The sequence below is a fragment of the Melampsora larici-populina genome (assembly GCF_000204055.1).
Source record: "Melampsora larici-populina 98AG31 unplaced genomic scaffold MELLAscaffold_27, whole genome shotgun sequence".
In the NCBI taxonomy this organism is placed as follows: domain Eukaryota; kingdom Fungi; phylum Basidiomycota; class Pucciniomycetes; order Pucciniales; family Melampsoraceae; genus Melampsora; species Melampsora laricis-populina.
Genome location: NW_006768791.1, coordinates 423,963 through 436,179, shown reverse-complemented (window position 1 = coordinate 436,179; position 12,217 = coordinate 423,963). Strand labels below are relative to the sequence as shown.

Below are 12,217 nucleotides of genomic sequence, written 5' to 3'. Positions count from 1 at the left end.
ATGATACCTGACACGAGTATATTCTCTATACTTTACACATGAAGTAAACTGTTCATGGTTTTATGAAAACTTCATAGCCACATTCCATAACTGTCTTTCAGGAATCAGTTGCTCTCTGCCAAAATTTGTTTCTGCAGGACCATGAAGACTGACTAGGACAAAAATGGATTTTAAAGTTTTATGAAGCATCTCCAAGAACGCTTTGTGGCCCATCAGTGACCTATAATCCAATTTGATGTATAAGTCATGCAAGTCATTTTGAATCTGCTTGAAAGTCTTCGAAGAAATTAAAACATGTACCATTTCAAGGATCTTGTCACAATATGTAACGATACATAAACATGTTGATCTCAAATCTGTGCAAATAATCTATCAATGGTGGAATACACAAGGGAATTAAAACAAACAAAAAAGAAGAGTGGTATATGGAATGGTATAGTAATCTTCCAAACCAAGCAAGATATACAGATATTCATCAAGTCAAATTATTCTATTCCAATATCATACAGAGTTAAAAAAAGAAAATGTAATTTTATCCAATCTTGCCTACGCCACATTGTGACATCTTGCGTTGCAAGACTGAGGCAGCTGGTTGTACACGTGCACCCTTTACTGCCGGAAGTGACTAAATGATATTGAAGAATTTTCAAAAGTGGAAATGGATTAATATTTTGTCACTCTCAACAGGAAAGATAAACTACTTACCCTAGCTGCGTTCAATGCAGCCGCATTGACAGCGAACTTGTAGGGTGCACCAGAAGGTGCCCTCGAAATCAAGTTCGGAACACAAGCTCTACCCAAAGAACCTGAGCATGACTGTGCTTCCTGAGGACTAAATGGGGCAAACAATGCGCCTCCTATCTGCGCGTTAGCCTGATTGGGGTTTGTTGGTCCAGAATCCTCAAAGACATCCGCTTCCATGATCATTGTACCACCTTGACTGACCTCCGCGGCTTGACCACTAGAGAAGGAAAAGTTTGATAAGTCTTCAATTGATCCTTTGAAGTCAGGTAGAGATCAAGAATTAAACTCACCGAGTTCCTGAATGGTAATTATTGAAACTATAGTGTAGTTGAAATCAAACCCCGTCAGCATGATTTACATTTATGAATTGAGAATTAGACGTATTGGGTTTCACCTATGCACAAAAACACGAGTATTTGCACCTACCCCAAGCTTAGGGGTACGACCTCCGGTGGACATGAAACAACTTTGATAAAGACCAGTGATATTCAGCAACATGGAGGAAAAGGCTCAAGAATCACCATAGTTTTAGTTCAGCGAGGAAACTCACTTGTCTGCTAACGTCATCTGGTCTCCTTGGCCACCCAAGATGATAGTCCAGTAATGTTGCCTATAAGATTAATGTTTTCTTCAATTTTTTTGCGGATGTGATTAAGATGTTGAGCTTATGTCTCGTGAAAACGTACCCGCGACAGTCAGTGGACCATGGACTCTTTCCAACAAAATGATTGGCCGACATGGTGATCCCAGCGTTTGGAAAGCTTCCACCAGCTGAGATCATTTGTCGTCCTATCAAGCTGATGGTGCAGTGATCGATCCAAACCTGTGAAACAGTTGTGCTGATCTCAACATACAGAATATGGCGTTTTGTTGAGTTGTAAGGCATTTGAGATTGTTTACTCACGTCCGTTGCCCCGTTGAATGTGATAGCATCGCCACCCCATACCTATCGCTCAAACGAATTTCAGATCCTTGTAGACAAAAAAGAAACAGGGACAAGAAAACTCACCGCGTGTGGGTTCAGGTATGTGATTGCGATATTCTATGTGTGGACGAAAGGGATTTTCATCAGCGCCTGATTTTCGTGCGGAAATTTGAGATAAGTGAATAAGTTGTCATTTCATAGAAAGACAAACTCGTATGATGATGTTTTTGCTAGGCTTGTTGATCACTAATCTGCTCAAATTCAAAAGATGATATCAGCCTGCAGGTTCCAAGCAGTGGGATGGAATGGTATAGGTTTGTGACTAACCCTTTGCCTTTGATCACACCTTTTGCACCAACTCCCAAGACTGACTTGTTGCTGCCTACCACCAGGGGAGTTATAGCCGCCTTTCGATAATTTACGGTCAGGCGCTGTTTTGAAATAATATCCAATTCAGCTGTATACTTACATTTCTTCATAGAGAGATGTCGATCTCACTCTTGCGTTCTTCTGCTGACCACACCACCCACCTAAATAAAGATAGTTATCATCAAATTAGATCAATCTTCTGTCGTTGAAGGAGGGTTCGTTTGACTTACGAAAATCAATGGCCACCTGTGCTTGAGCTCCATTTGAGCATTGTGGCCAAATTGAACTGCAAGTACATACACAATTGATTTGTCAATGATTAATCACCTAGCCGCACTTGGAAGAAAAAAAGACTCTACCATCCTGGTCCTGTAGTATTTCCTATGAGCAAAACAAAATGACAAGATCAATCGAGATTACAAAATCTTCGTGAAATGTTTGAAACTTACCTTCTGAATCAGTAAAATCAAAGAGTCTATCAATCAATATCACACGTGATGTGGCGTCCGATAACCAAGTTTTGAGTGTTTGAATATTAGGTGGAGCGGCGCCTTTAGCACTCCCACCACCTGTGACAGCTGCTGCGAATCCAACAGGTCTACCTGCGGATTTCGCTGGTGGTGGGCCTTGAGAAGCGACGGAGTGAATGATAAGAAAGAGATGAAGAAAAAGAGAAAAGACGGAATGACAACTTGAACTATATGACATAATTGACAATGAAAGCTAACTAACTAATTTACCGCAACTTGGAACAAAAAAAAGATGAGATTAGGTATTATAACACTTAAACAAAAGAGGAACTATTACAAAAGATAAAATCGACGAAAGGTGAAAGGCGTTTGTCAAAAAACGAAGAACGTATAGACTTGATGTCTTCAACAAACTACCACGCTCGGAGTACTGCCGAGTTTACCATAGTCAGTGTGAAGTCAACCTTGGCGATGACAAACCCTGGTGAGGCGATGCGAACTAGCAACATGATCAATCAAATTTGTAACGTCGCGGCAGCCTAGCTGAGGTCCAGACTGGTGATCCGTCGCGCGAGTCACTCTCCCCGGAGCAAAGCCTTATTCCCTGATAGATTACTGACGTAGATCTTGCCTCCCCTACATCACCTTCGTTATGTAGTTACCCCTCCATAACTTCATCCCCTTATCCTTTACATCTTTCCAGGCAAGCATCCGAGGTGCAGGTATGTAGAGACGGCTATCGGGTCCAGCAGCTTTGTATGTAGCGTTTCTTCTCTAGCAGACCATCTTCTCATGACTCTACCATGTCACACGATCTTCTGATTCATCTCAGGATTCGGAATGGCACAGTACAACAACCTATGGGCTCGGTTTGTATTACGCATCTTGACTCGCGAGCTATTTTGCACAAACATAATTGTCTCAGCGCGTAAATTGCCCATTTCGTTGATGAGTATTCAGCGGCCAAACACACGCTCGATTCATTTCAAATGATACGCAACAAAAACATCGTAACATCACTCCCAAAGTGAATGAGTGTAGACTACAACATTGGTACTTCCTTTTCCACTTCCTCTTCAAATAATTTGTACGGGCCACCCAATAGAAAAGAACTTACAATTCCCGTGGTTTGATGTCGGTCATATTTCTGTTCTTTTGTCAAATTTATTCTGTGACCACTAGCCTTCCCTTAAGGTGTTTTAGGTAAGAATAATGGATTTGGTTTTCCTCGTAAATTGATGCCCAGGGGGTTTGACTCGTAACATATCATCCTTTGGAGTCTCTATGTCTCAGGTCAAAGTTGCACTTTCTCATATTTTGCTCATCATATGTCACATCATCCCCTGATATCTCAGTCAACCTCTATAGCCTTACAATTTTATCATTCACTGATTTTTATGGATCAGGGAGTATCTTTGGAGTGATGCGCCTCCTGTGCTAGCATAGAAATGCTGACGTTCGGTTGATGAATTATTTTATCTTGCTCATATTGTGGTATTTGGTTGTTTCTCTCTTTCCTTGAAAAAATGAGATTATGTGACCAATGGAATTGTTGCTATATGAAGCGTCCTTCAGTAATAGAGCACGATAAAAATTACTTACCAAAAATTCAGAACAATGATCAATATAGCTGACAAGCCACTGCTATCCGTACTTCTAAGATACCGAGTAAGTATATATCCATTATTTTGTTGGTTGATTCTTTGTTGTTTACATATTACCAATGACTCATTTCACCAATTCAACACATCATCAGATTCAAGGCAAGTTCCCCTCTTTATTTGATGTATCTGAACTCCATCAGATTTGCTTGTGGGATAATGGCATATCAATCAAGTTGATTTTACAACTATATAAATCATCTTCTAATGGTAAAATAGAAAGGTAAAATCAAAACAAACAAAAAACGAATGAAATTCAAAAAAACAAAACTATTTCAAATCAAGAATGATATACAAACATTCAGAAAATATGTTCAAATCAAGCCAGCCTATTCCAAGTGATCACAAAGTTGAAAAAACGAAAATATTGAGATTCTTAATTAAGAGATTTTTCCTATACCGCATTGTGACATTTTGCGTGAAGCGATTGCTGAGGCTGGTTGTACATGTGCAGTTTTGACGGCTGGAAGGACCTAAATGATAGTGAACGATTTGAAAAAGTGACAGTAATGGTTCATAAGTGTTATTGCAAGTCAACAGAAGAGAAAAGGGACTCACTCTAGCGGCGTTCAATGCAGCAGGGTTGACATCAAATTTGAAAGGTGCTTTACCAGGAGGTGGCCTTGAGATGAGATTTGGCACACAAACCCTACCCAAAGCGCCTTGACATGCTTGTGCCTCCTGTGGCGTGAATGGTGCAAACAAGGCACCTCCTGTTTCTGTGAAAGCCTGATGAGGATCTGCTGGAGCGGTACGATCGAAGACATCTCCTTCAACAATTAAGGTCCCTCCGCGTGTGACCTCCACAGCCTGACCACTAAAGGATAAGAATGTTGATGAACGTCAATTTATTTTGTCAAGTGAGCTAGAGATCAAGAATACTCACAGAGTGGCGTCATGGTAATTATTGAAACTAAAGTGAAGTAAGAATCAAACTTTGTCAACATCATCTACATTGATAACAACTTATCTGATTGATTTTACCTATGTGAAAATACTCGGGTGTTTGCAACGGCTCCGAGCTTAGGGCTACGTCCTGAGGTTGATACATAGCAACTTCGATGTAGAGAAGTCTTGGTCAGCATCATGGGAAAGGATAGGACCTACATTGTGATTCGGCTGAAAGACTCACTTTTCTGCTAAGGTGATCTGGTCTCCTATGCCACCCAAGATGACAGTCCAGTAGTGTTGCCTAAAGTAATAACACGATTCAGTAACCTCTCCTTCACTCAATCCCGGTGGATCAAAATGTTGAGCTCGATGAAAAAAGGACGTACCCAAGACAGTCAGTTGACCATGGAGTCTTTCCGACAAAATGGTTGTTCGAGATTGTGATTCCAGAATTTGGGAAACTTCCACCGGTTGAGATCATTTGTCGTCCTATCAAGCTGAATGTACAGTGATCAATCCAAACCTTTGAAAGATTGTATTGATGTCAATCTTCAGAATTTATGTTGTTATTCACGTCAGAAGATATTCGGAAGAGTTGACTCACGTCGGTTGCCCCATTCAATGTGATAGAATCACCACCCCATACCTATTGGTCAAACTATTTTTAGATATCTTGTAGAGAAAAATCAAAAGGGATTGAAAGCTCACTGCAAATGGGTTCATGTCTGTAAAATGAATATTCTGTGAGGGGATGTAAGAGATGCTTATCAGCCTAGTATTTGGCAGTTAATTCAAGTGGATGGATGATCGTTTCATCGAAAACGCACCCGTATGATGACATTTCTGTCAGGCTTGTTGATCACCACTCTAAACAAATCACATCAGCTTCCACGCAGTGAGATGGAAGTCTAAAGGTCTGTGACTGACCCCTTGCCTCGTATCACACCTTTTGCACCGACTCCCAAGAGTGACTTGTTGCTGCCTATCACCAGGGGAGTCATAGCCGCCTTTCGATAATTGACAGTCAAGTGCTGTGTTAAAAAGAAAATTTTATTTAGTGGTATACTTACAAATCTTGATAAACGACTGCCATACTGACTCTTGCGTTCTTTTGCTGACCGCACCACCCACCTATAAATAGTTGTTTATCAAATCGAATCAATTCTTTATTCTTGGGAGATGCATGGTGAAATTTCTCTGACTTACGAAAATCAATGGCTACCTGTGTTAAAGCACCATTTGAACATTGAGGCCAAATTGAACTATAATCACCCGATTTCATTATCAATCAAATTTGACCAAGGCGGATCTTGAAGAAGAAGAAAAAACTTTACCATCCTGGCCCTGTCACATTTCCTGTAATTAAATGAAATTGAGAGGAGATGAGTTGAGTTAACAAAGATCTTGGATAAGATGTTGATAACGTACCCTCGGAATCAGCAAAGTCAAAGACTCTATCAATCAGAATCACACGTGGTACATGGTCCGCTAACCAAGCTTTGAGTTCTCCAATATTCGCTGGAGCGACCGGTCGAGCATTCCCACCACCGGTAACAGCTGCTCCGAACCCAACAGGCTTTCCTCCAGCAGAAACTGGAGAAAGTGAATGAGTGATAAGGAAGATGTGAAGAAAAAGAGAAAAGAAGAAATTCCAGATTGAAGTATTTAACATGATTGACAATCCAAACCAGACCGAATTTTAAACAAAGAAGAAAAAGTATGTCACTAGACAAAAGAGCGGCCTGTACTCTTGAATGTTCTCAACGAGTGAGTTCGAAAGGTAAGAATTGAAGAACGAAGAAAGGGCTTCGAAAATCTGGACAAAGTATAGGTTTAAATGATTGAAAGACTACCACGCTCGGGGTATTGCCCAGTTTATCATAGTCAACGTGAAGTGACTCTAACTATGACAAACCCTGATGAGGAAACGATGACGAGCAACGGGATCAATCATAGTATGTAGCGTCTTGGCAGCCTATGTAGTTGCAGTTCAAATGCTGGTGGTCTCTTGAATGAACTTGAGACTGAGCATGTGCAACGTCGGCATTACTGCTGAATCACTGATGCGAACCCTTTTTGACTTCCCCGATATAAGTTTAACCCTCCTTCCACTTTGGTATCCTGATATACCTTGTTCCTTGAATTTATAATATCTTCCAGCTATGTAAGCATCTGGGGTACACGCAGAGACGAGCATGTATCCCCACCATCAGCATTTTTAAGGCTTATGCGTGGCTAACAATTTGGTCATCGCTATAAAGAACAAGGCTCAGGGATGGTATGGCCCAATCCGCAATGATTACCCTGAGGATAAATTCCTTGCAAGACTCTAGTATTTTTTCCTTTTTTATCACAATGATTATGTGTCGCCCTTCTTGACCTCCTGGATTTCACTTTCTTCCTCTCAAAGAGGTATATACTGTGACGGCACGGGGTCTTGTGAGAGGGGCTCGGTTAAGCTTCGAGTTTAGGTGAGACAGAAAATGACTTTTTGGATCTTTCATGTTTTCGATGGCGAAAGACAACAGCTGATGGCATTCTGAAGAATGTATGATTAGACCGCATTCCCTTGTATCGATCCTCGCAGTATCATACCTATCCCCATGATAAAGATACATACATCATAATGCCAAGTCTGATAATAATATCGCAACAGTTTGACGGACGGGTCCAAGACTGAGAGGTTTCTAGGAATAAGTGAGGGTAAGTGGGCCCGAGTTGCTTCGGACGCCAAAGTGGCATCACTTTTACTCACAAGAACGGTTACGAAGGGATTGGCGCAAGTCCCTATTCTAGATTGGGTGTTAAACATGACAAAGTCCCTCCGGGACTGCCGGAGGAGGGTTTATACCAGGCCATGGTGAGCTCGGTAGGGTTGGGTGTCGGGATAAGTGTGATGCTGTCTGTCTCCGTCAACATCAGCTTTTAAAATTGGACTGGTTTTCTATGATACTTCACCTTTTTGAAAAACACGGTTTATCACAAGCAGATGAGACGAGTGAATATCTCAGAGTGCTCGTTTTACATAACGCAAAAAGTAAATCTCCCAAACAGTTTCTGGTCCAAAATTCAATCTTCCGAGTATCATTATTTCCCAACAACACGAGCAAAAAAACGATAAAAAATGAGAAACACTAAAACAGAAAAGATGTTGGCGTATAAAAAATGTTAATGAGAAATTTGGCAAAAGTGAAAAACATAAAACAAAAGAAGAAAATCAAAACTATGCAAAAAGTTATCAAGTATATACATCCCCAAAAAAACACAACACAATTTGTTCGAATCTTTGAAAAGTACCCAGATGAGCAACATAACACCAGATCATCTTACATAACCAACGTATCCTTGACCTATATTTTACCATGTATACAGTAACACAATGCAGCTATTTAAAGCAAAGAAACCTTGATCACTTAAAGAATGTGTTCCAGTAAACCGATTTCCCAAATCATCAACGAAGCTCGATCTTCAATTTCCAAGGATCATATCAAAATCCAAATCATTTCTAGTCATAGCATTTATTCCTCCAATATTCCAGATTCGTAATCCAGGACACCCCATGCAGTTTACCCATTTTTTTCTTCACTTTTACCTTTCCGTCGCTTGACCGCCGATGCAGGTTTAGACTCTGAGGTGACTTTGCCCTCGGCTTGCAAAATTTCCTTAGCTCCAGTCTCTACAGTGCCCGTATTATCAGCCTCCAAATTAGCCTTAGCCTTTTCCCGAGTCCGTCGAGCACTAGCTTCGGCCAACCTCACCGCAGCCTTAGCTAGAGCAGCTTTGATTTCTTCTTTACGTTGTGGATCAGTCACTGGCTTCTTCTTCGGTTCAGAACCAGATCGACCATGTAAATATTGCATTAGAGAAGTACCTAGCGCGCTAGTCACCATCATCAAAATCCAACCTGGTACTCGATCGGTGATATTGTGTAATCCACTGAACATCCTTCCAAATCCCTCAACAATCCATTCACTTGACAAGAAAAAAGTCACACAAGGAGTGAGAAGAGAGAAAGGAATAGGGGTCAGTTAAATCGAGTGATAAGTTAAGAGACAGAATCAACACATACTTTGATCCACCAGGTGAAAAGGTAGAATTCCAAACCGGTTTATAGGTCCATGTTTGTTCACGAATAAATTGAGCCAGATGATCAACAGGTGGAGGTGTTCCACCAATCTTAAAGAACCTTAATTCTTTTCCTCTTTTACCGATCACCACCATTACTGGACATCTAATCAAAAAAAAAATCAACCCATACAAAACAAGTTCAATATAAACATGTACTCCTGATTCTCCAAAATTCGAAAGAACAAAGAAAAACACAAACTTGAAAATGAGCCATTTAGTTAAGATTATATCGGTCTTTCCCATATAATCAATTCTACCAAACCTAAAATTAGTAGGAAATAAAAATGGATCATCTGGAGAAAGTTGTACTACTGAGATTTGATCTTCTCGAATCTTAGGAGGTGGAGGATAAACAGCTTGTGATGAATTAAGAGCAGTTTGATCAAATGTATCATCAAAGACCGATGAAATTCGATCGTTTGCTGAACTAAAGATTTCCTCAATCAAGCGTTTGTTTGAATTTGTTTGAAAATCAGTCTTTGGATTTCCAAAGCGTTGCTGATCTAGGAAAGAAATCAACCTACACAACTATAATCCAAATCGTTTCATCATCACTACCCCAACCTGGTTGAATCAAATCTAGTTCAGATCCAATCACATCTTCATAATTTTCATCATTGATCGAAACCACAAATGGATGAGGTGGACGAGGAGTGATTTCTCCTGTGATTTTGGCCACCACCGTATCATTCCATCCTGTGATTTTTTGAATCACTTTAGCCGTTAGACCTGTAGCTTTTGGAGGACTTTGTAAGATTGTTGAATCTGGTTCGATTGATGGTTCATCGAATTTTAAAACATGTTGTTGATTTGATCCTAAGATGGGTGAGATGAATAAGATTAGAATCTTGAAGTTGAAGATGATGAGAAGTTTGAATGAGTTCATCTTGATTATCTGAATAGCTCAGCAGAACACTCGCACTGTCACCAGAGAACACCACTCGAAGCCTTGAACAGTGAGTAGTGAGAGGGCACGGTACCGGATCAATCACCTGTAATCCCATATGTCATCCATAGTAAAGCCATCCATTTTTGACAATTTTGGTTGATCGAGTTGAGAATTTTTCAATTTCTTCAACTTCAACTTTAACCATCTCAACTTCCAACAACATGCCAACCAAATCAAACAATACTAAAAAAGTAAATGAATTCCTATTCGACACACCTGGATGGTCAGTCACTTCATCATCCAATCTAACATCATCAAACAAACCCAAACCATCCAAGAAAAACAAATCATCAACCAAAGAACTCATTCCATCAAACCAATCAACTTCAAACCAAGACATAGAGAAACCCACAAAGAAAAGAAAATCAAATCCAACAAGACTTACAAAAAAAGAAACAGAACCAGAAAAGAAGCAACCTATTCAAGAAAACACTCTATCATCATCTTCAAATGCATTAGTACAAAACTTAATGTCATCAACTCTAAGTGGATCAAGATTCCGAATCCTAAATGAAACACTATATACGACCACTGGACCAGAAGCAGCACAATTATTTTCAAATGAAAATGAAAATGAAATCGGATCTACAAGTCAACAAACCAATCCGAATTTCTTAGCATATCATGAAGGTTTCCGACACCAAACCCAAAACTGGCCAGAAAATCCTGTTAACATAATAGCTCATCAATTAAAGAAAGAGTATGAAACTTTTTCACAAGGTTTAGTGATCGTAGCCGATTTAGGATGTGGTGAAGCTCCATTAGCTAAACTTTTATGTGGTGAAAGATCAATTCAAAAAACAGATGAAGAAGAAGAAGAGGAGGAGGAGGAGGAGGAGGATCAAAAACGAAACAAACGATTGAAAGTTGATCAGAAAGTTAGGTTTAGAGTCATGAGTTATGATCTTGTAACAGATAGAGATGGATGGGTAATCGCTGCTGAATGTTCAACAAAGGTACGGTTCTTTGTTTTGACTTGAATCTTCTTTCTTCCATTTTCCATTTCTTTCTTCCAAATCAATCCAATTTGAGCTGATTGATTTGATTATTTTTTTCTATAGGTTCCTTTACCTGGTTGTCAATCAGATACAGTAGATAATGCGATGGTAGATGTAGTTGTTTGTTGTTTAAGTTTAATGGGTACTAATTGGGTAGGAATGATTCTAGAAGCTCGTAGGATTTTAAAACAAGGGTAAGTGATCCTCAATCAACACATTCATCAAGTCCCGGTCGACTCATTCATCTTGATTTTGACTTGTATCTATTTCATCATCATCATCAATTTTTTTGTTGGATCAAAGTGGTCAATTAAAAATTGCAGAAGTCACCAGTAGGTTTGTAGATATCAACAAATTCATAGATTTTATAAAACTAATAGGTTTCTCAACACCAACTCAAGTAAGCACCCAACTTTTAACCAAACATCCTTCCGAATCCCAAACCACTGCCCTTCCTTCCCTCATCCCCTACGCCAAAATTTAAAGTAATTCATTTGATCTCATTTTGTTTTGTATTTTTTTTTCTTTCGATTAGGATCAATCAAATACACATTTCATTTTATTCGAATTTAAAAAATCGATTCGAAAAAATCCAATCCAATTAAACATGAATCATATTTATGATCAACCAAATGAACTTGATCATTTAATTAAACGTGGTGAAAAGTTATTAAAGCCTTGTATTTATAAACGTAGATAAAGATTTAACATGAGTGTTTACACCATATGTTTTTTTTCAAAATCATCATTTTATTCGCATTCTGAAGAAATGTGAGCATACCTATTGATCTTTGTGTATACATAGTCATCGGAATTTAACCTTTGCTTTCGTATGTGAACGGATAATTTATAACATAAGTAAAAGTTCATGAGGGTTTTTGTCTTACAGAAACATAAACTGGGGAATCAAACGTTGAATAAAAGTTTTGGAAATTCATCTTTGATAGAAAGAATGTATCGAAGATTGACTTTGGACTATAAACTCATTCAAAATTAGAACTCTGAAAGACTGAAAGTAGATTGTGTTTTGTTGTGATACACTGGTATACATACTCCTGAATCTAATCATGATCGAAATCAAG

At 39.2% G+C, this 12,217-nt stretch overlaps 4 protein-coding genes across 4 annotated transcripts; 1 reads left to right on the top strand and 3 right to left on the bottom strand.

The window, feature by feature from the left end:
• Window positions 1–532: 532 nt before the first annotated feature.
• MELLADRAFT_108110 (family 1 polysaccharide lyase) lies at window positions 533–3,651 on the bottom strand (the record flags this gene model as incomplete). The annotated part of the gene is made up of 14 exons (XM_007411801.1): window positions 533–625; window positions 706–961; window positions 1,035–1,061; window positions 1,295–1,354; window positions 1,431–1,567; window positions 1,649–1,690; window positions 1,754–1,786; window positions 1,997–2,100; window positions 2,188–2,199; window positions 2,269–2,324; window positions 2,398–2,419; window positions 2,488–2,664; window positions 2,767–2,783; window positions 3,626–3,651. The coding sequence occupies 14 exons, from the start codon at window positions 3,649–3,651 to the stop codon at window positions 533–535; spliced, it is 1,062 nt and encodes a 353-aa protein (XP_007411863.1).
• A 669-nt stretch (window positions 3,652–4,320) lies between these two features.
• On the bottom strand, window positions 4,321–6,966 carry MELLADRAFT_44084 (family 1 polysaccharide lyase; the record flags this gene model as incomplete). The annotated part of the gene is made up of 14 exons (XM_007411800.1): window positions 4,321–4,642; window positions 4,728–4,986; window positions 5,056–5,082; window positions 5,154–5,225; window positions 5,302–5,361; window positions 5,447–5,583; window positions 5,665–5,706; window positions 5,769–5,801; window positions 5,888–5,927; window positions 5,988–6,091; window positions 6,160–6,191; window positions 6,267–6,322; window positions 6,395–6,416; window positions 6,489–6,966. The coding sequence occupies 14 exons, from the start codon at window positions 6,730–6,732 to the stop codon at window positions 4,550–4,552; spliced, it is 1,221 nt and encodes a 406-aa protein (XP_007411862.1).
• Window positions 6,967–8,117: 1,151 nt separating this feature from the next.
• Window positions 8,118–9,801, bottom strand: MELLADRAFT_116979 (uncharacterized protein; the record flags this gene model as incomplete). Its single annotated transcript, XM_007411799.1, has 4 exons — window positions 8,118–9,032; window positions 9,130–9,291; window positions 9,388–9,615; window positions 9,713–9,801. 3 exons carry the CDS (start codon window positions 9,429–9,431, stop codon window positions 8,627–8,629), a joined length of 612 nt encoding a protein of 203 aa, XP_007411861.1.
• Window positions 9,802–10,280: 479 nt separating this feature from the next.
• On the top strand, window positions 10,281–11,983 carry MELLADRAFT_78249 (uncharacterized protein; the record flags this gene model as incomplete). Its single annotated transcript, XM_007411893.1, has 4 exons — window positions 10,281–11,093; window positions 11,199–11,329; window positions 11,439–11,535; window positions 11,671–11,983. 4 exons carry the CDS (start codon window positions 10,299–10,301, stop codon window positions 11,833–11,835), a joined length of 1,188 nt encoding a protein of 395 aa, XP_007411955.1.
• Window positions 11,984–12,217: the final 234 nt, after the last annotated feature.